The 15,499-nt window shown below is 35.7% G+C and overlaps 1 protein-coding gene across 1 annotated transcript in view; it reads right to left on the minus strand.

Moving 5' to 3' along the window:
- The window catches only part of INTS13 (integrator complex subunit 13), a 29,359-nt gene extending 14,206 nt beyond the window's left edge, over positions 1 to 15,153 (minus strand). Inside the window, exons 1-7 of the mRNA XM_069490086.1 lie at positions 14,707 to 15,153; positions 13,465 to 13,700; positions 11,083 to 11,157; positions 4,820 to 5,022; positions 4,318 to 4,398; positions 2,295 to 2,385; positions 872 to 1,000 (exon numbers count right to left, since the gene is read on the minus strand). Of these exons, the coding sequence (XP_069346187.1) occupies positions 872 to 1,000; positions 2,295 to 2,385; positions 4,318 to 4,398; positions 4,820 to 5,022; positions 11,083 to 11,157; positions 13,465 to 13,689 (804 nt within the window). The 5' untranslated portion in view covers positions 13,690 to 13,700; positions 14,707 to 15,153. The remainder of the gene's footprint in view (positions 1 to 871; positions 1,001 to 2,294; positions 2,386 to 4,317; positions 4,399 to 4,819; positions 5,023 to 11,082; positions 11,158 to 13,464; positions 13,701 to 14,706) is intronic.
- Positions 15,154 to 15,499: the final 346 nt, after the last annotated feature.

Below are 15,499 nucleotides of genomic sequence, written 5' to 3' on the forward strand. Positions count from 1 at the left end.
TTAATTGCTTCTGCATCCAAAAGGTTCAATAGGGTAAGCCTAAACTTGCTAGTGAAGAACGAGCCAATAGTATTAGGAAGAAATTAATAATGAAAGGATTATATTTCTCATGCAATTTAGTGTTCATGATGTAATGGCAAAAAACTGAAACTGGACTGTAAGAAACCCAAGGTGATTTTTTAGATATAGTTGCTACTTTATAGTTTTGGACATAATCAATACAATTAAATTCAATTCCACTCAGTAAAAACTAATTTAAAGCTTACTATGGGCCAAGTATTGTGCTATCCCTTAGAAAACTTAATGATAATACAAGGAAAATAAAACGCTAGCAGTAGACTCCTAAGAAAATCCATCAGTAAAATCATAGGACTCACATCTACAGTTTTTCAGCTACAGAGTAACAAACTAATTTAGAACTATGAGCTATTTTTACTAGTTAGACCTATTAGCTATAAACACCTTTACAGTGGGTGGGCAAGAACAAAAATAAAGAAAATAAAAGATCTACTAGAATATGCAACATAAGTAAAATCTAGTAACACAGCTGTCAGGAAAAGAATCACAGAAAAATAATTTAAAATAGAGATTATATTTTGATGGAAATGAGAACACAATTAAGTAAAAAAAAAGCTCATATAACAACGTTCTTATGAGAAAGAAAAAATATAGCATTTTGTTCTGTGATCCTTTCTTGCTGATTTTCAGTATTTACTGACCTGGTCAAAGACACTGAATGTGGGCTAGCAAAACAGAAAATATGGTATGGGGAGAAAAAGTAAAGGTTCAATTAAAACAAATAATACACGTCAAACAAATATTTTAAAAGCAAAGCAGAGCTTTCAAAACAGTGGGAAAAAGAATTACCTACCTTCATTGGAATATTTGTAATAGTAGTTGAAGCCAAGTCGAAATGTTGTTGTACTAAAATATTCAGTTTGGTAGCAAGATGTCGGCCTGCACGAACACTATGAACTTCGCTGGTTAAAACTGGGGACAACTGCAGAAAAGTATGCAAAAAAATAACCCACAAAATATTAACTCATTGCAACCTATTGCTAAATATTTTACTACAATCCATAAAAATTAAGTATTTTTATTTTTTAGAATTTGGAAAAAATAAGAAAGTCCACAAATAAACCATGATGATTATTTTGGCAATAAATGTTCATACATTCATAACATATGTTTTAATCAAAGTTTACTATATGCCAGAAACTGTGAGCCACTGGAGAATACAATATATACAAAATATATGCAATATATGTTTTTATAATTTTTACTTCTATTCATCTATATGCAAAATGGATTTGAAATAGCCCACAGAAATACCGCAGAAAAAATAATTCATTTTTTGGAGAGGTCAAAACCCTGCAGATAAAAATGAAAGAAAGAATGTGGAAATCACCACAAACATCTCATTTCATCAACAATAAATAAGGCAGCCAAAAGTTACAAGATGACACAAAATTTTACTTATTCTAGGACAATAACATTTATTATAAATAATTTTTTTTCATTATCACAAAGTAAAACCAACATATTGCCACATTTTCAAAGGAGGCAGAAAAAAGTTTATTAAAAAGGGGCTTACAGAGGAAACTATCTAAAAACACAATGATAGTGATGATGACTTAAAAAGACCACTTAACTATAAAAATTCAGAGATTAAAGTAATACTTGACATGTTTATATTAAATAATGCAAAATGAAAAACCAGAACATAAGAACATATACATTTAATGTAACTATGTAAATACATATACCTATATTTCTAAACATACATCACTGATAGAGAATATTGTGATGTGAATCCATTCAACAATCAAGAGAAGCATCTTTTCCTTTAAAATTGTTGCCATTTATTTAAAAAGTAAAACCAAGGTTGGAAAGTAAGTTTTCCCCTCTCTTAATGTAAAAACTAATTTCTTTATTATTGGAGTGTATTTTTGTTAAAGAATATATTGCTTTTCTAAGGAAAAAAATTTTTATAGAATAAAAAGTCATTAAAGTAACTGAAATTCATGAAGGTAATTAAAATTTTAGGACAAACTGTGTATAGTGTTGAAATCATTTAATTTAAATAAACAAGGGTCAACACGCAAGTAAAACAGAAAACACTTTACAATCTACAATTATAAAGAACCAACTTAGATGTTTTGCCATACAAGTTTGCTTTGAAACTCTAAATATTTTCATGGCAGATAATATTGGCAATGTGATCATTTTAATGCTAACCTTTATCAGTATTTATTGTTAATAACTCACAATGACCTTTTTATTTCTACATTTACCTCTTTTTTAGGTCGATCAGAAACAAGGCTGTCTTCACCAACTGGGTAAGTATGGATCAAGACCAACTCACATTTTTGAATCTGCATGAGACTTAAAGAGAAACTTTTCACTTAAAATATTAGAATACATAGTATGTAAAGAATTCAGACATGTAAACCATTAACACTTTAATATGCTAAAACAGTGTATTGCTATAATCAGATATTACTGTTAACACAAAAGCTAAGTATTACAAAGTACATATATATAATTATTATACTTATGTAAACTTTTAATGAGTATATTAATTTAATTCAAATGCAAAAATAAATTTTCTGTATTTGAAGGATAAAGGGAAAATTCTTATAATTAAGTATAATTTCCAACAGATAACTGCCACAGAGAAAAATGAATATATTGTGTATTAATTCTAATGTTTTTTAATGATAAAATCTAACCATTACCTATAATTGGTTATTCCAAGAATACAAGATTGGTAATACTAAACATTTCTCCCAACTTTTTGTTTTGAAATTCCCAAACCTACAGAAAAGTTGAAAGAAAAGTACTAGTCAATGAACACCCATATATCCTTCACCTAGATTCACTGTTAGCGGCATTTGCTTCTCTATATACTATATCTAAACATATGTATACTCTTTTTTTTTCAATTAAACTGAGAGTAAGCTGCAGAGGGCATGACACTTAACTCCTAAATACTTTAGCATTCTTCTCCTAGTGAGAATAATCCTACTTATAACACCATTACCCCACCTAAGAAAATTAATAACCGCTCAATCTAAAAGAATATGCATTAAAATTGTCCCAAACATATCTTTACTAGCTGTGACATAGTAAGAATTATATATATTGGTCTCTACCGCTAGTTCCTGGCACAGAGCTCCTAAAACTCGTGTAATTTCCTCAGTGATAAGGGTGCTAGGAGCATCTTTTGCTCTAATATTTGGTCTCTGACCCCAGTTCTTGACACATCCCTCCTAAATCCCTTGGAATTCCCTGGGTGATATGAGCATCTTTTGCTCTGATGAGGTAACTCTTGGTGGGATCCTGGACAGCTCCTGGATAGGGGCTGGTCACCTGAAAGACCAAGTAATGATCAGAAGATTGAGAACTTTCAGCCCCACTCTCTCATTCTCCAGGAAGGGGAGAGGAGCTGGAGATTGAGTTAATAATTAATCATGCCTACATGAAGCCTCCATAAATTCCCTAAAGTTTGGGGCTTGGAGAGCTTCTGGATTGGTAAACATACTCACATGCTGGGAGGGCAGCATACCCCAACTCCACAGGAACAGAAGCTCCTATGCTTGGGACCCCTTCAAGACTTCTCCCTATATACCTCTTCATCTGGCTGTTCATCTGTATCCTTTATCAAATCAGTAAACTTGAGTTCTGTGAGCCGCCATGACAAATTATCAAACATAAGCAAGGGGTCATGGGACACCCAATTTACAGCCAAGTCGGACAGAAGTATGAGTAAACTGTGGACCTGCTACTTGAGCTTGGTGTCGGGAGCAGGGTGCAGTCTTCTGGGACTGAGTTCTTAACTTGTGGGGTCTGCACTAACTCTAAGAAGTGTCAAAATTGAATTGCAAGATACCCAGTTGGTATCCAGAGAGTTGGAGAATTGGTTGGTGCAGGGAAAAAAATCCACACATTTGGTCACTCATAAGTACTGGTATGAGTATAGAGGGGAAAAAAGTGTTTTCCTTTTCAATAGCTTTTTTTCTTTTTAAAAAATTTACAGTGCACTTAGTTGTTTAGATTTGGTACATTATAAATTTATGTATTATTTTCTTCCTCTGATCACCTTTCCTATGGGGAAAAATAAAATTCTCAAGTGAAAGGAAAAAGGGAAAAAGAAAACTTCCTGATCAAACATACATTTTTTTGACTAATTTGTTGAGTTAGTAGAGAATTCAAGGGAATGTTACCAATCACTTTTAAATTATTGGAAATAATAATAACGAAATACATATAACTATGAAATTGAACATATTTATTTCACTTATGAATTATACTCACTGATCTGAATTTGCAGCAAGCTTGTTATGTTCATGAATTGTTTCCTGGACACAGTCTTCAAGCATTCGCACGTGACTATCACTGTGACATAAAAAAGATATAGCAAACTTAAAGGAATAAACAATAAGAGAAGAAACTAAAAACACTATTCAGTTGTATTATCTTGTTATCAACATTTAAAATTACTTCAATAAGGACTGTCTTCAATGTGTTCATTCTTAACAACAAACAACTAGCTGAAAAACTAGTGAGGAAAAAAAGTCAAATTGAACTATATGATAAAAATCTAAACAGTTTTCACTCAGATGAGCCTTTATTCTAGAGCTGGATAAACAGCCTTAATAAGAAAAGGCAAAAAAAAAAAAAAAGAAAAAGAAAAAAAAAATCAGAAAGGACACCTGCAGTATGCTTAAATGTTAATACGCTGTCCCTACTTTTTAAAATAAAAACTGCAATAGGACATTAAAATTCCCTCAGTGAAGAACTATTATTAACATCTCACCTTTTTGCATTAGTAATGCAGATTATTCGTCCTCTATTTCCAACACGTTCTGCATTCTCCATGAGCAGAGTACGAGCCTCATGTTGGTATTCGGTAATTTTGCAGAGGGTTTCCACTGCTGCAACGAGACCATGAAGAATACTGCAGCATTCTGGATCTGCCCGAGGATTAGGAGGTCCAACAGCAGCTAATGCTGCCATAAGCTAAGTAAAAGGGAAAACAATTATGTTGACAAGAGTACATGCAAGAGAGACAAAAAACATCACAAGAAAAGAAATCTACAGACCAATGTATTTTATATATATGGCCATAAACATCCTTAAAATGCTAGCAAACAAAATACAGCAACATACAAAAAAGAATTATACACTATGATCAAGTAGGATTTATCCCAGGAATGCAAAGTTGATTTAATATCCAAAAATCAATCATTGTAATATATCATATCAATAAAATAAATAAAAATCACATGACCATCTCCATAAACACAGAAATAGCATTTGCATTTAACAAAATCCAAGACCCTTCATGATAGGAAAAAAAAAAAAAAGGAAAAAAAAACTCAATAAATTAGGAATAGAAGGGAACTTCCTCAAGCAGATAAAGGGCACCTATGAAAAACCCACAGATAACATCATACTTAATCGTGAAAGACTGGATGCATTCCCCCATAAAAAACAAAACAAAAATGTCCACTCTCACCACTTCAATGCAAAACTGTACTGGAGATTCTAGCCAGGGCAATTAGGAAAGAAAAAGAAATACACGGAATCTAAATTGGAAAGGAAGAGGTAAAACTATCTCTATGATGCAGATGACATGATCTACACAGAATATCTTAAAGAATTCACTAAAAAACTATTAGAACTAATAAACAAGTTGAGCAAAATTGCAGGATACAAGATCAAGCCATAAAAACCAACTGTATTCCCATATACTTGTAATGAACAATCTAAAAATGAAATTTTTAAAAAATCCCATTTACAATAGCATCAAAAAGAATAAAATACTTAGGAATAAATTTAACGAAAGAAATGCAAAATTTATACTTTGAAAACTACAAAGCATTGTTGAAAGAAATTAAAGATCTAAATAAATGGAAAAATGTCCCATGTTCATGGATTTGGGAGACTTAATATTGTTAAGATGGCAATATTACCCAAATTGATCTATAGATTCACTGTCATCTCTATCAAAATCTCAGCTGACTTCTTTGTAGAAATTGACAAACTGATTCTAGCATATATTGTTAAGTGAAAAAACCAAGATGTAGAACTATGCATAGAATTTGTAACTGCCTGTGAAAATAACAGAGAAAATATTAAAATTTTATTTGCTTATATTAATATATACATGAAGATACTCTGGCAGGACCCATAAAAAACTAGTAGTGGTGGGACAAAAAGAGTGATGTGCAGGTAAACTGGTTCTCAATAAAAAACCAAAAGCATTGGTTTGTCAATTTCTATGGCTAAGTACTCCCACCATGGCCAACATCAAGCTATACATGTGGTACCACTGAATGCACAATTGGTAAGAGATGCCCAAATTCAGCTCTCCTAAACTGGTATGAGCACACTCTAGCATACCACTAATTGGGACAGGGGATGAAAAGTGGGAAACTTGTCAAGGTACACCTTTTACTTACATATACACACATATTTGTATGTATGTGTATACTATATGTATACATGTACATATAAATGTAAAAATTTATTTTTAAACTATGAGTATTGCCTATTCATAAAAAGTGATCAAAAGAGAAAGAAAAATACTATTTCTAAACCACTTTATAAAGTCCCTAGTACATAGCAAAAGCTCAATAAAAATAACTTCTTAGAAGAGGAGTGTTGTGGTCCTGGAGAAAGCAGCAGAAAAAAAATCTTAACTTTTAGCGTCAGATAGACATGGATTGAAATGTTGGCTCTGCTTATTTATTAGCTGTGTGACCCTGGTCAATCTCTTCTGGCCCTTCTCCTAATCTGAAAATCAAAATAATAATAGGACCTGTCCCATATTAGTGTGTGACATTTTCAAACTAAAGTTTGAAATTAAAACTTTTTTAAAAATTTAAAAAATGAAATAAATTTAGCCAACAAAAACAAGACCAAAACTTCTGAAGTCTAATAATTTTTTGTATAGGGTAGAGTTATGGGCTATAACAGAAAAGGCCTTGGACCTGTCTATATAAGTCAAACCACCTCCACCCACTGTGGGCCTCAGTTCTTTTACCTGCGAGGAGGGAGTTGAAGCAAAGGATGACTAAGATCCTCCAGCCCAATTATTCTGCAATCAATCTACTTCACCTGTTACTTTTGATTACCCACAATACCTAGGGAAAGGTGTGACATGGATAACCAAAGCTAAACATTAAATCTGTTAATATCAACGAGACTATACATAATTTATATAAAACGTCAATTCTTTTTATGTCTTCTTGAACACCAGTGATTTGCTATACAGTTGCCTTCACAACTGGAGTTTCCCCCATTCATGATTTAAAAGCGATGAATGGGATATAATGTGCCTTCACCTTCAGAAGAGAGAAATAGCAATTCTTTTCTGATCAGCATACCTATCAATGCACACCTTTACTCACTGCAGACCACAGAGGTGCAATAAAGAAGATCTATACAAATTTGTACTTATTTTTATTCATACACCACTAGAAAGGCTTCAAGCTTCTTCCACAGTGCCTCTTGAAAAAGGTATAAGCTTCTTACACAGTATAGTTGCTTCTTGAACAACTCAGGTTTGAACTGCACAGGTCCATTTATTCACGAATTTTTTTCAACCAAACTTGGTTCGAGAATACAACATACAGGGACGACTTTTATGTTTATGAGGGTTCTGCAGGACGTGAGTACCCACAGATTTTGGTATCTGTGGGTAGTCCTGGAACCAATCCCCTGCAGATACCAATGGATGACTGTATTTCAAAAAGACAGTACAGAGGTAATGTATGGAATTCTAAAAATTATTTTTTCAAGTAATGGAAGAATATTAAGAACATTCTGGAGTGATGTAAGTATAAAACCAAGACAATAAAAGCCTATCCTTTGAGCAAATTACCTGAAAAGAATTTAAAGTTGGATATGTTTAGATATTATAATACTAATCACAAACATTTTAATACCAAACACTACAATGAACACATTTTCTTTAAAATTGTTCCATTTAAAACTCACCTTGGGTAGGATTATTTCCACTGTAGAGCATCCATTCACAGAAAAATTGTAATATGAACTAATTCAAATAATGTGTTCAAATAGTCCACTAATGCCTGTCTCCCATGTTGTTCATCAGTGAAGAACCTAGTAGACTGAAGTTTTCTATTCCACTAAATAATGGCAAAGAACATAAGCTACCAGAAACTCAAAATCCTTAGATAAAAAATGTTAACAAAACATAAATGTAACAGACTGAGCAGAAGTTTATTTTTGCTCCCTCTACTGAAACCAGAGTGAAGGAATTTAATTTTTAAAAAGCACAAACCAAAAAAAAGAGCATAAACCAGAAACTTGAAGAGAATGGAAGAGGAGGCAACAGCAAACAAGAGAAATGTCAACAAGAATGTATAAAAATAGATGAAGGAGTGGGATGAATTTAACAAGACTGAATAAGCTGAAATTAAAGTGTCTACAGGGGAAAAAAGGCAAGATGATATGCCCTGCAGAATCCAGCAGAAGCTCAAGAACTGGAGGCACCAAGGACCACACAAACCAGGGGTGAGGTAAGATACTGAGAACCATGAATAGACTGAAGTCAGTTTAAGGAGCAACTTGACTCCCAGATCTTACTCACACCCTACCCATGTAAGTGACTACCTCTCCCTGACTCCCATAGACACAGAATCACATTCCTTGGAGGAAATGAACCAGAAAGGTACCAACACCAAGCACGGACACCACAAAGCACAGCAGAGAATAAGAGTAAGATATCAAATCAGTACTGTCCAACAGAATTTTCTGTGATGATGGAAATGTTCTCTATCTGTGCTCTCCAATACAATAGCCACTACCTACATATGGCTTACTGAGCATCTGAAACATGGCTCGTGCTACAGAGGAACTGAATCTTTAATTTTACTTAATTTTAATTAATTTAAATTTAAATAGCCACATGCCCCTACTAACTACTATATTAGACAGCAAAATACAAATACAGAAAAATTAAATACAACCTGAGAAGTCTACCTAGTGAATGGTAGAACCTATCTCCCCTCCCCTGCCTCCCAGAAGGCTGACAACCACGTTTATAGCATACAGGCAGAGGAGTGAAAGATGTGCTCTGGAGATCCTGAACAGTCCCAGAGAGAAGATCTGGTAACTCTGACATTTGGAGGTTCCCCAGTGAAAACAATTGTCTTAAACCACAGTGAAATCCAGAGCAATACTGATCCCACAACATGTAGACTTTCTAATCTGCTGTTTAGTGCCTTGCTTTTAAATAAGTCTGCATGGCTAAATATCAGCATGCATTTAAGAAAAGCCTCAATAGGAAAAGAACTCCGAGAACATGACGAACAAAAGAAAACTTCAAATTATTTATAGTTAATACCCTTACGTATAAAAATTTACACCCATAGAACAAGAAAAGGATATGACAAAAATGGACATAATTAGTGAATAAGTAAAACTTCCTGGAAATTAAAAATACAATCAAATAAATAGTTCCATATAAGGGTTAAAAGGCTCCAAAGAGTAGAACAACAAGATGAACAGTGAGAAAAAGAATAAGGAATTTAACCCAGGAGGTCCAATATCCCACTAACACGTATTCCAGAAAGACACAGAAGACAGAGACATGAACAACATCAAAGAAACAATATAGAGAAATTTTCCTGAACCAAAGAATATTAGGCTTAGCACAATGAATGAGAAAGCATCAACATCAAGGCATATCATTGACAAATTTCAAAACAGGAAGGGGGAAAGAAAAGATTCTAAAAGCTTTCAGAGAATAATTATGAAGAAAAATGATACTGGATCTCTTAACAACACTGGATGCTATATGACAGTGGTGTACACAATGTCTCAAAATTTTGAGGAAAAGTTATTTCCAACATGGAATGTCTATACCAAAAGTATCAATAAAGGGCAGGGAAACTTCCAGGAATTCTGGAGGTTATACTCTAACCAAAACAAAAGATTACATAATGAAAAAGAGAGAAAAAAAATGAGATCTGAAAAATATAGAGAGTGGAGGATGACAGCAGGGAAGTGGGCCTAGAAAGTAGCAGCCAGTTCAACTGCAGCTGAAGACTGCTCTAGAAGTTCTTCTGGGTGAAAAAAAATCAAACTGCTACATTATCTAATGCATTTCTGTTTGTTTTGTTTTTTGAGATAGAGTCTCACTCTGTTGCCTGGGCTAGAGTGCTGTGGCGTCCGCCTAGCTCACAGCAACCTCAAACTCCTGGGCTCAAGCAATCCTACGACCTCAGTCTCCCAAGTAGCTGGGACTACAGGCATGTGCCACCATGCCCGGCTAATTTTTTCTATGTATTTTTAGCTGTCCAGATCATTTCTTTCTATTTTTAGTAGAGATGGGGTCTGGCTCTTGCTCAGGCTGGTCTCGAACTCCTGAGCTCAAACGATCTGCCCCCCTCAGCCTCCCAGAGTGTTAGGATTATAGGCGTGAGCCACCGCTCCCAGCCCCTCTAAATGCATTTATAATAAAAATATTGAGCAGTTTTGTAGAGACAGGAGGAAAAGCAGAAACAGATATTCAGAAAACTAAGAAATGAAGGAAAAAAGGTAATGATAAATTTTAGGAATAAACAAAAAGTTATATTAATACAAGGAAATAATCACATATACTACTTGCTTAGCAGTGAATGGTACTTTATGTAGACATTATAATGCAAACATGGAATTTTGAACTAACCCAAAATTCTGATATAACACTATTGAGAAAATAAGGAAAGGAGGCAGGCATAGAGGCATGGGTGAAGTAAAAGAGGTAAATCCTCATTGACAATGATAAATAATAGATAATGTTTAAATTGAGAATTCAAGAAATAGGAGTAATAACATGCTATTTAGAAACATAGAAGTAAATGCCAGACCAGCCAAAGAGTTGAAAAATTTGCTGGGTGGGAGTAGTGAAAGACTGGAATGGAGATAGCTGTTTTTAATATTACTTGGATTTTAAAACTATATGCAAATACTACAGTGATAAAAAAAAATTTAACCATTTTTTAAAAAGCATTACCACATTTACATAATTTTCAAAAATGGTCACATGTCAAAATCTAACCATACCTCCTGCAAATTTTGGTCTTCTTGAGTCCAAGAATTTAAAACATGTGCTCCAGAGTCACTCACAATGAAATTCACCTAATAGATTTCAAAGAAACAATTAGTATTCAACTCTAATTTCACTCAATCACTGTATTTTAAAATAATATGAAATGCCTAACACTGGTTCGATTCATTCATTCATTTCATAGTTACAGAATACCTAGTACATGCCAGGTGCTATTCTTGGCATTGGGGATATGGGAATACAGTGATGAATAAAACAGTTCTGTCACTCACAATGTGGCGAAGTCGGGGGTGGGAAGTGTAGTAAGGCAAAAGGGCACTGCAGGGAGAATACAAACAAATGAACAAGATAATTTCAGAGAGCGATAAATGCTATGAAAACTAAGTTGGATAGCTACTTTAGATTGGGCGGTCAGAAAAGGGCTCTCAATAGAAGTGACAACTGAAGGGAATCTAAAAAAACTAAAAGAAACTAGCCCTGGCCGGTCGCGGTGGCTCACGCCTGTAATCCTAGCTCTCTGGGAGGCCGAGGTGGGCGGATCGTTTGAGCTCAGGAGTTCGAGACCAGCCTGAGCAAGAGCGAGACCCCATCTCTACTAAAAATAGAAAGAAATTATATGGACAGCTAAAAAATATATATATATAGAAAAAATTAGCCGGGCATGGTGGTGCATGCCTGTAGTCCCAGCTACTCGGGAGGCTGAGACAGTAGGATCGCTTGAGCTCAGGAGTTTGAGGTTGCTGTGAGCTAGGCTGACGCCACGGCACTCACTCTAGCCTGGGCAACAGAGTGAGACTCTGTCTCAAAAAAAAAAAAAAAAAAGAAACTAGCCAGCATAAAAGTCAGGGATAGAGAATTCCAGGTACAGCAAACATGAAATGCAAAGGCCTCTAAGTGAGTATCCTCAAAAGGCAGGCAGAGGGGTAGGAGATGAACTCAGAGAAATAGGCAGCAGCCATATCATATAGGACACTGAAAACCAAAATAATGGATTTGGACTTTATGTCTTTAAATGCAAATAAAAAAATAATATCAGGTAAGATGATAATGATGACAAGAAACATATTAGAAAATATATCAAATTATGATGATGATCTTATTCATTTTGGGGAGGAGAGTGAGATTTGTTACCCTTGAACAGTATGATCTAACCTATGATCTTTTTTCCTACATATCCATGAAATACTAGTTTTCCTTCCCCAAGGAAAAAGTCTGATAATTGGTCTTCTCTCCTAAACCTTATCTGACAAAAAAATATTTTATTAACCACTTTAAATTATCTCTTTTAAATCTTACAACAACAAAGAAGGTGTTATGCTTACATGGGAAGAAAACTAAGGCTTGGAGAGAATAGGAAATATGATCAAAGTCACACCACTGCTAGCTAAAGATGTCAGGGTCTGTAGGAAAGCCTCTGCCTTAAATCACTATGTTAAATTTCCTCCCATTACATATTTTTTACTCTACATATGATGTATAAAATTTTTAAGAAAGACTTAATTTTAATTTCAAATATATCTAAATGTATAATATTGGACTCTCCAGGTTCACCTTCACTGTTACTGCCCTACCTTTGCCAGTCAAAGAATTAGCTAAGTTTCAGCCTATGTGCTCCAAGTGAGACAAAAAGCAAATCATCCACTTAGGGCTAACCAAATGACTTTCTCAAAATAAGACATTTAAGATACTGAAACATAAGATAACTTTAATTGAATTGCTATTAATCATCAATTTCTCTCTTATTGGTAAATAATTTCCACTTAGCATTCTTAAAAGCATTTCTTTCTAATATGGCCATAGTCTATAGCAGTTTAGTATATATTCACCAAAACTGCAAGCAGCCAGCCTAATTAGGTTCAAATTCTGGTTCTGCCTCTAGCTAGCTATGTGACTTAGGACAAGTTTCTTCTCTTTACCTCAGTTTCCACATCCACAACATGGCAGTAATAAACAAGACAGATATTTAGCTGGTATATACCAGCATAATTTGACGAATTGCTTACAGCCAACATTTCTTCTGCTTAGGCTGCCAACAGTTCTCAGTGGTCAGCCCATGTTCATGCTTTTATATACTTTGAATACTTCCCCTATAATTATAGCACCTACCTCATATGACTATTCTGAGAATTAAAGGAGTTAATAAATAAGAAGCACTTTGGAACATGCCTGACACATGTAAGTGCTCAATAATTGTTAGCTGTTATTATTGGCCCCAATTAAATACTCATAATATATTAATCCCAAAAGGGAGTTCTATGTACATTTTTAAGTAGTAAACAGTTATAAGTCTAACCTATAGCAAATTCTTATATAAAAATTGTATTTATGCAGTTAAGTACATCCCCACAATCATGATTTTGTTTATACTTCACACTCACCAGCTTTTTGAAAGGAAATATATCATACATTATTCTACAATATTCCATGGAAGATTCTACTGAGCAAGTCCACAATGATTTAGATATAGGGGCCAAAGGAATGATTCCTTGGGTTCTATTCTTCACCAGCATATCAAACTCGACATGCTGTCTGCATGACTCTGCCATGTAAGGGCAGTGATCCACAACAAATACTGTTTTATGAGATTCAGAAAAAATCTTCATTTTGTTTTAACCTGTAAGGGGAAGAATATATTAGCCAAATGTTTATATATAACATTTAATATCTCAAATTATTTCTAATTTTCTCAAAAAGATTGTCTTTTCCTCAAGATTTGGTAGGGAACATGAATAATGTGTTCAAAGAAATCTGTCCGACAAACACAAGATTTAATGGGGTCATGATTAGAAAGCAACTGTTAAATTCAAGGAATGAACTACACCGTATTAGGGTGTCACTCTACCAGATACAGGTAAATTATAGTCCATACATATTTTCTTGCTTTTTGAATGAACTTAAAACTATTACAAGAAAACATTTTTACATACATTGTATTTGATTCCCTTATATACACGAAACATAATATGGTAAATACACTTCAAATACACTTTTGATGATTCTTGCTAGTTGACATCAATCATATATAAAGCCCCCAAGCCAGCATTTTTGGGCTTTCCCCCATGAAAAACGTTTCAAGACTTTTGAAAAAGGAGGATGGGGGTGGGGGGAATTAACAGGAAGGAGAAGTGACAGCGAAAGGAAAGGCGAATACATGATAAACATCTAAGATAACTGCATATCGGGTTCTTGCATTAGGATAAAGACCCCCAATTCACTCTCCCTATTAGCTTTTGAAACACCACAGTAATTTACCACGTAGACCAGAAAAATTTAGTTGCTACCACCACACTGGTGCGGAAGAGGAACTTTTAAAACTTTTTCGTATAAAAACAGAGCATATGGAACTCCCTTCCTTTGCTAATAAAATCTTATACTGAACAGACAATCCAACATTCGAAAAGCACATGGTAAGCAGAGCCAAAGTGTTCATCAAAACGAACTGACTTTTTACGATCCAGCTATTTTCATCTGCTGCTTTCAAACGCATCTCCCCTTCATGCAAAACTCTCTTTGAAAAACCTTCTAGAGTCTAGAATCTAGACATACTTTGCTGGAAGGTGGGGGGGTGGAAAGTACAAGGTGAGTGGATAGGGAAGACCTCAGGATCGAGGTTCGCTTACTTTCGTGCCTGGTCCTGCAGTGAAAACGAACAGAGGCTATGAACCACAGCCTCTCTGGAAAAGGCTGCTGGCTGGGTGGGGAGAGTCAGCGCACAGTCAGGAGTGTCTGGTAGCACAGACTGGGGACTATGCTTTCCCCACTCATCTCCTAGCTCACCGGTCCATCCCAGGCTTCCTAAATGCAGGAGCGCGCGCGTGCGCGTACACGCACTCACATACTCGGGCTTGCGCGTGCGCAAAACACTCTTCGGCAGCCCCGCCAAGCTTCCCTTCCCCCTCAGAGGGCCAGACGCCCAAGTCGCCGAACAGGAAGAGGGCGGAGCCAAGGAGGAAAAAAAATGCCTCCACCGCTCGAGGTTTTCTATCCGCTAATTTTCCCAATCACCCATTGGGAAGAATGACCTGGGCAACTTAAAAGCCTCCCCAACAGCGAAGTACCAACCACAGCGCCGGCTAAACCAGCTACGACCCCCTAAGCGTAAGGCCCACCCACCCGGTCTCCCCTTCTCGGTCTCTCCACCCAGGCCAGTTTCCCTCGGAAAAACTCGCGAGACTTTGCGAGAGGCCGAACGACAGCCTGGGTGTGGATAAAGAGGGAGGGACCAAGGAGGGTCCCGCCCCTACCTCTCGCGCAAATCAGCGAGTGGTCGGCTCTGCCCTACGGTAACGCAAGAAAGGAAATCTCGCGAGGCTGGAGCGCTCCGGGAGCGCTGGTCGGAGGCGGTCAGTGGAGGTTTACTCCCGGGCCAGTGGCGGGGCTGAGCCCCGCTGGCTCCTCAGCAGCTTGTGTGCT

This window comes from Eulemur rufifrons, chromosome 16 (assembly GCF_041146395.1).
Source record: "Eulemur rufifrons isolate Redbay chromosome 16, OSU_ERuf_1, whole genome shotgun sequence".
NCBI classification, from domain to species: Eukaryota; Metazoa; Chordata; class Mammalia; order Primates; family Lemuridae; genus Eulemur; species Eulemur rufifrons.